Below are 8,687 nucleotides of genomic sequence, written 5' to 3' on the forward strand. Positions count from 1 at the left end.
TATTATGTTGCAAAGAATAAGCAATTTTTTATGATATAGTAATAAATTTTGTATTTTATATTATAAAAATTTTGTGTAATATTCTTTCATTTAAAATTTTTATATCTATTGATACAATAATAAAACTGATATGATACAAAGTGATGTTAACACAATACTTACAAAACCATTTCATATGAAATAACAAACAACTTAAAAATAAGAATTAATTAATATAACAATATATATCATCATATGATAAAACTTTTTCTAATTGTTATTCATAATATAATTAAATAATAGTTAAAAAATTCAAATTTATAAATATATATTAAAATTTATTTGAGTAAAATATTAAACAACATACTTATACTGTATTGTAAGACTGACTATAACTATAAATGAAATTCAAGTTACAAGTAATGATGTAGATTGTTTGATTAATATTAATATATTCTATTTTATTATTAATACTGTCAATTATTAATATAAATAGATATAACAATTATTCTTTCTTTAATTTTTCAGTAACATAATCTTATTTAATAAATAAATTTAATACTGCAAGAACAGAATCTTATATAGTCCTATTTTCAGAACTGCAAGTGTAAGCATTATGAGCCTTCAATTTAGATAAAAATAGAAAATTTAGAAAAAAAGCATGATAAAAAATTTTCTAGTGAGAAGAAAGCTGCTTCTTTCCTCATCACAAGGACAAACTAAATACCAATCATTTTGTGGATTATTACATACTAAAAATAATTTTATTTAGCAAAATAATTGTCATAAACACACAACAATTTCAAAATAAATATTAATTAAAAGTAATTTTTTAATTTATCTATATGTAATGATGTTAAATACTAATCTTATTGCATTTAGGTATATACAGTGGATCCATAATCACTAAACAAGTGATAAATATATAAGAAATATAGATATTACTACTTAATTGATTTGCTTTGATATACATTTAGTTTTGTTGTTTTTTTTATTCTATTTATATATAAATACTTTTATCATATTGTTAAAACCTATATTTATTCATATATATATATATTTCATATTATTTAATTATTGTTTGTAAAATTTTGTTTTACACTATTGTTTGTTTTAAATTTTACAATAACTTACACATTAAATGCATTTTAATATTTTATTCTATTTGCACAGACTAATTATTGTTTTTCATATTTATATTTTATTATTTTACACTGTGTCCTCATTAATAACAGCATTCAAAAGATCAAAATCAGATATTGTAATTGTATTCAGCATCTATTTGACAATAGGCAAATTCATCTTTAAATCAGCAATCACTGTTGATTAACATTTGCAGCAAATTACAAATAACCTTAATTACTACAGGCTGGATTTGAATGATATACAGTTTTTCCCCTTAAATGTTATGAAGTTAAAATTTCAATGCAAACATGATTTGGAATAAAGTATCAAATTAAGGGTGTTTGACAATGCATATTTTATATGCATTTTTAAATATGCACAGAATATGCATTTAGGATTTTTACTGCACATTTTGCAAATCTGACCATTTTTCTAACTAAATAAGTGCTTTATAAACTTGTTTTGGTTCTTTTCTGTTAATGGGATGCCAGTTGTAACATTAATCTGATGCGCAATACTGTAGCCCACATCATTCTGCTAAGACTATTGTGTTTAACTATAATAAAATAAAATGGAGAAGACACTGAGGTTGGAGTTACATGTACATTTTTGTTTTTAGCCGACATGTAACACCAACCTCAGTGTCTTCTCCATTTTATTTTATTATACAGTATTTTGGCATGAGAGTCATCCTATTGATCACTAAGAGATGTGTTTAACTATTTAGTGCATGTGACTATGCCAGCTTTGAATAGCCCACTTGACTGTTCATAGAGTATTTGATGTTATGTAGAATTAGAGGGGGATTCATACCCACCTGAGTGTTAAGGTGCAAGCAATAGCAAGCACTGAAGCACACAACTACATGTGAAGCATGTAGAATAGGCAGTATACTGATACATATTAAAAATTGATCTTTGAAGGTGAATATCTCATGAAGGGTCAACAATTCTGGGAGTGGTGCAAACCCCTCATTCAGAACTTGAATCTTACCATATCAGCTGACATCCCTTTAACAGAAAAGTACTCTTGTTTTCATGATCTCAAGTGCTATTTTTTTCAAATGATCTATAGTCCATTTTTGCTATCTGTGCAGGGACTCTTTTTTTCACCACTACAATTCACATCTTGTAATCAAGAAATATCACCCTGCCATCTAATTAGAGATGGGCATGCAAAACTCAAATGTTTTAAATTTAAACAGTCTAACTTGCATTCTTTTAAAGTCCCAAAAATGACACATTTTACTTTGCCATGGAAATCTCTCATTTTTCAAATTCTTAAACTTCTTTGAATTTCCTAAAGTTATTGTAAATGTTATATTCATTAATTTAATAATGTTAAATTTAAATCTTTCAAAAAATTCTTTACAGACAAGTTCTAGTTGCACTGAAATTAACTTTAGTAGGGAAAAATATGACCTACTTGAACCTATAACCGGTGATACTGATTTTCTGTTTATAAAAAGCCATTCTGTTCTCATTATTTCATACTTTATTGAATACCTTTATACAGTTTGAGACTTTTTGAGTTTGAAAGCCAATAAGTGTTTGATTTGAGTTTAATAAAATTTTTTCTGTAACTTTTACTCCTAATGATGAAGTGAATGGCTTGAGTATAATTAAGAAATCACAGAAACATTTTGAAGCTCTCAAATAAAGAAGGGAATGATGAACTTTGACAATTAAATTTTATCATCACTCTAGTAATTGTTCAATAATTATACTTAATTATACTTACTTGGATTTGGTTTTATTGTTATATTGATTTCTTCATTTGACATTTTTGCTTTTTTCATAGCATGAGATGCTCTTGGACAACCTGACAAGCTACGATGTGTTAGAAAACTGCCATTTGCATGACCACTACCATCACAACCTGGTGTGGGACAACTAAAAAATAATTTATTATAATTACAAACAAACTTGAATTTAAAGATCAAATTTCAAAGAAAGTAAGAGAATATATGATAAAACTAAAAAAAAGAAAAAAAAATGCAAAAATATGTTGTAACAAAATAACATCTTAATATTGATTACATGTACAGTGAGACAACTGTATCTGCAGTCTCAGCAACCACAGTTTTATTTATCTGCAATTTGCAAGCACCATATATAAAACTTATCAAATCTTGCTTTGATCTGATATTCATTAGTTTTTTTGTGCAGTGCATAATTTTATTTAGTTTTGCTTTATTTACTGAATTAAATAGTGTTTTTTTCTTCATTTGACTAAATTTTAAAATATTTTTATTGAAATAAGATTTTTAAATAACCTGTAAAATGGATTCTAAACCGAAGACATGAAGTACTAACTATATGTGAGAAAGTGAAAATTTTCAATATGATTGAAATACATGTATTAAAAAAAAAAAATAGTTTGCAAAGATTGCCAAGTTGTATGGAAAAAATAAATCTTTGATACATGACATAAAGAAGAAAAATTAATTTCAGTTTTTCTGTTGCGACCCCAATCCTCAAATGTTTGATATAGTGCATGATAAGATATTACTCAAGATGGAAATAGTGTTAAATTTGTGGGTAGAAGATGTATTACAGCAAAAGGCACTGAGCCTATATGAGGACATTCAGTTACAAGACAGCACAGAGGCAGACACTTAGCAATTTACAGCAAAGCTAGGAATGGTTACAAAGATTCAGAGCTAAAATTTATCTAAAAAATATAGAAATTACTGGAGAAGCTGCATCTGTTAATGAGGATGCTGGTGCCATGTTTCCATCAGAGTTAAAAAAATCATTGAGGAGAAAGGCTATCATTCTAAGCAAGTTTTAATTGTGACAAAAAGAAAAACAAATCGTCTTTTAAAAAAAATGCCTGAGAGGACCTATATCCACAAAAGTGCAAAATGCACCAGGCTTTAAAACAAGTAAGCACGGATTAACTCTGGTACCATGTGGTAATGCGGCTTGGCATATGATAAAACCTGGTGTTGTTTACAAAGCAAAGAATTGTTGTGCTCTTAAAGAAAAACAAGTAAAACGACAATGCCATTTTTGGGATGAGACTATGTCTCGGAGAGAGTGTGAGCAATGCATGCACAAATATCACACTCGTGCCTGTTTGTAGAAACAGTCTCACATTTTGTATTTTCTTTTCAGTCCCCTGACTACCTACAAGTCTGGTTTATTTTATGTGCACATGATTTGGACACCAAATACTCTGTGCCAAATTGCGACTCCTCATACCTCTAAGGTGTGCAGCCGTTGACAGCAGCGTGATTTTAAAGAAGAGACATAGTCTTGTCAATAAAAATCTGTCTATTTTCTGTCAGCACAATTCCAAGGCATGGGTCTTGGCTATATTATTAGCTGAAAGATTTCGTCAATGCTTCATTCCTGAAGTGAAGCTATATTTAGAGAAAGAATAGTTACCATTTAAGGTTTATTGATAACAGATAATGTGCCTCATCATTCTCAATCATTCAGCATCAAAGATGAAATGTTCAAGTTCTATTTTTACCACAAACACCACCCGATTGCTTCAGCTACTTGTCCAGGGTGTAATTAAATGTGTCAAAGCCTCACATACTCGACAGCTATTTGATATGATTCAAGCAATGATTTAAGCCACTCTTGATGTTGGAATTATGGACTGCTGGATCATTAACTGTTGCTGATGCAATTGTTTTCATTAAAGGAGCAATAGATGAATTATAACTAGAAACAATAACCATACTGGAAGAATTTCTGAAATAATAATGTCCATGATTTCAAAGGTTTCCCTGGAATTGACACAGAAGTAAGAGAGAGAATTCAAATAGCAAAATGAATTGATGGTGAGGGATTTGTTGATATGATATATCATATTGAAGGAAATTGTAGTGTTGACAAACAAGGAGTTAGAAGACCACATCATATAATCTACAGAAGAAGAAGACATTGAATCATAATCACTCGAAAAATCTGGTGAAGTGTTTTGAATTGCCCAGAATTTGAAGGAAAAGATAACAGAATAGGATCTTATGAAGGAATGTAGCATTAAAGTTACCCATTTAATTACAGAACCTCTTCATAATATGTTTTATAAAATGAAAAATCAGAAGGGACAACTTCCCATCATAATGTTTTTCATAAGGCCCAAAAAATTGTCTACTATCAAGTTTTCTGTATATATTGAATATAGTCAGTGAAAATTCATATTTTTGTCTCATCCCTCTTTCTACAGAGAATCATGCTGCGTAATCATTGTCAATTCTCAGATGCCTTCTGATATATAAATGTAATTAACAATATTTCTCCCTATGTCAATACTTCATAAGATCTCAAATAATTTCTGGAACTTCACTTTGTCAAATTCCTTTTCAAAATCCACAAAACAGATATATACAGATTTGTGGTAGCCCAGATGTTTTTCTATTATTATCTTAACATTGTAATTGCTTCTTTTGTCCAAACATTTTTCCTGAATCCAAATTGTGATCAACACAGTTCATTACCTATTTTTTTTTTTGTCTTGATCTTTTCAAATAGAATAAGTTACAAATTGATAATCTAGATCAGTTTTGTCATCCAGTATTATCAATAGTATTAAATGTAACTGGTAAGTATAGGAAATTTACTGTGATCTTAAGGTAACAATATATATATATAAATCAATTACAGTATAGATTAATATATGTGAACATGAATTTTAAAAGAAAAAAACAAAAGCATATATTGCTGAAAAACATGAAAGCAAATTAATGTTTTATTTCATTCTTGTTTTAAGCTAGAAGTGGTCAACATATATGTTGATAAAATTTGTCATATATATGTACTGATATTTATAAATAAAAAATTCTAAAAACTTTCCAATATGCATTAAAAAAAAAAAGCTTTCTTCAAATAGCAAAAATAATTTTCAAAGCACTTGGTTTGATGATGACTATACTCATCTTATTTGATATGTGTAGCAAATCACAATTAGAAATTAAATAAACTTATTGTCTTGATTTGTGATTGTCAATAATTCTAATTGTTATTACATCCTAAAACTGCATTCTTGACAAGCAACTTCAGTCATATTCTGAATTTCTCATTGGGAGAATTAACAATTCATTTCTTCCAAATTAAAAGATTAATTTATTTAATTCTTGACAACTAAATAGATTAATATTGAAATAATTGTAAAAGTTGTATTATATATTATTTTCAATTTGACAACATAATATAACTAAAAAATAATGCTAAAACCAGAAAATTTCTCAAAAAATAAACAAGATAATAAATTCATCTTACAATTATTTATTGATGAATTACTATTAATAAACATTTATAATGATCATGTAAATAAACTATTTCCAATGCTTGCTTTTGGAAGCCAAAATTATAAGACAAAATGTTTTAATCTGAAATTATATCATCATCAGCTTAAAATTCAAATGAATAGAATGCAAAAAATGTTCTTAAAATTTAACTCAAGATTGAACATATAAATGAAATTAACTCAATTCTTTTTCCAAAATATTGTACACTCAATTTCAATCTTAACATGTATTTTATAAATCATCTTACCTTACTCCTTCTGATTTGATTGGTCTGCCATCATTTCCTAAAGTTTCATGCCTCATTTTATTTTTGTTAGCCAATGGACATCCAGATGCACTAAATATTCACAAAAAAAAAAAAATTAATATAACCTTAAAAGTAATCATTACTTCCAAAAGTTCTCACTTTCATAACACTACCTACTAAATTAACTGTTAAAACATTCTCAATTACATAGATATTTTAAAATAATTTAATTTTAGTAGAAGTTCATTAATCCAGCACATACAGGACCAGAGCAATACTAGTTTATCAAAAATGCTGGATTCTGAATGTTTTTGTTTTTACATAATTCAACAAGTTATATACATTATATAAGTTATATTGCAGATATTACTATACATTTTGTACCAGACACATTGCTGTATACTTCTAATTTGTTTACTGTATATGCATGCTACAGCACTCAAAAAAAAAAAAAAAAAAAAAAGTGTTGTAACATACATAGCCACATTCCCCCACCTTTATTTTGATTTCCCCCAGGACAACATAAAATATCCAAAGAAATTTAGATTTAAAATTAATGGATTATTAAGATAATTCTGGATTATTGACTGCTTTTAACACATTAACCACCACCATTGGAAAAAATCTTCATATCCCTGGGTCACTCTTTTTTTCTACAGATTTACATTCGTTTCATATCAGAAAATCCAAATTTGCTGTGTTGATTTTTTAAAAATATTTATGTTAATTTTGAAAGTTTTGTTTTACATACAATATGCCTCAAAATTTAAATAAATGAATTTACATATACAGGTTAAGTCGCATATATTGTGCCTCCCTCACTTGCAGGGTGGTACAAGTTTGTTTTGCATTAGTTTTGATTAGACTACATTTACAGAAATGCTCCTTGAGTACTATTGGTAGTCCACAGAGCATATTGTATAATCAGTCATTGAGGCACAAACTGTACTGTGCCTTGAAGCACCAGGAGAAATGTTTAGTGAGCCACACAAATAGTACCTCATTGCAGTTAACATGCTAAGAGGATGCTGGATTACCATTCTAGATTAACAAACTTCTATTGTACATAAAAGTATTTTAAATAACTTAAATATTAATTCAATATTTTGATATAATAAATTCATAAAATTACTTGGTATTGAACTCAGATAATATGTTTAAGAATAACATTATATTGAAATAATGTAAAGTTCATAATTATTTCAATTTCATCTGTTTTTTTTAAAATAGTAAATAAAATTTAAGTAGTTACAGCCTCTATATTACTTCAATGTTATCTGTATTAATTCAATCTAATACTACTAATCTGTATTTTTTTTTTTATAAACCAGTTTATGAAAAGAACATTAACTTCAACTTAAATATAAAGATCAAGTTTATTATTGTTTTGAATAATTTTTGAATGTTCCATAATATAAAAAATAGCAAATATTATCTTTTTAACTATAAATTATTCATAATATTCTTAGAATAATTGATTTCATAAATTAAAGTATTGTATAAAAACTATCTAGAAAGTATAATTTCTCTAATTATTTATATTAATAAAATTGACTATACTGATTTTCTGTTTATCCTATACTTACAGGAAATCAAAATAAAGTTTATTATTTTAAAGTTAAATTCATTTTCTGTTGATAAGTTATCAGAAACAAAAGCATAAAAAATTTGCATAAATTTTCAACTATAAATTTTAATATTTACTGAACAATAAATTGTGACTGAAAACTAAAAAGAAATAATATATATCTAGAATAAAGTTTTTGCTTATAAGTTAATTTTATAAGTGAAACAGACTAGATTTACGATAAGTTCATATATCTTTATTTAGATAAATGGCTAGAATTCCAGAGTTTACTATCTTTATATTGTATATTCAGAAAACGAGCTAAATTTTCATTTCATGTCTTCTCATTAATTCTTAAATTTTAAAAATATAAAACATTACACTTTAGCATAGTGTAACACTTTTATCCATTATTTACTACCAGAAAAACAATTTCTGTTTGTGAATAAGTATCTGAGCATAATAAAACATACTTTGTATAAATTAATTTTTTAGATTTTGGT

At 26.8% G+C, this 8,687-nt stretch overlaps 1 protein-coding gene across 1 annotated transcript in view; it reads right to left on the reverse strand.

Moving 5' to 3' along the window:
* The window catches only part of LOC111620989 (myelin transcription factor 1-like), a 73,402-nt gene that overhangs the window by 24,025 nt on the left and 40,690 nt on the right, over positions 1 to 8,687 (reverse strand). Inside the window, exons 11-12 of the mRNA XM_023363016.1 lie at positions 6,618 to 6,707; positions 2,845 to 2,996 (exon numbers count right to left, since the gene is read on the reverse strand). Of these exons, the coding sequence (XP_023218784.1) occupies positions 2,845 to 2,996; positions 6,618 to 6,707 (242 nt within the window). The remainder of the gene's footprint in view (positions 1 to 2,844; positions 2,997 to 6,617; positions 6,708 to 8,687) is intronic.

Source organism: Centruroides sculpturatus, unplaced genomic scaffold (genome assembly GCF_000671375.1).
Source record: "Centruroides sculpturatus isolate CEXI.00-Female unplaced genomic scaffold, Cexi_2.0 scaffold297, whole genome shotgun sequence".
NCBI lineage: Eukaryota > Metazoa > Arthropoda > Arachnida > Scorpiones > Buthidae > Centruroides > Centruroides sculpturatus.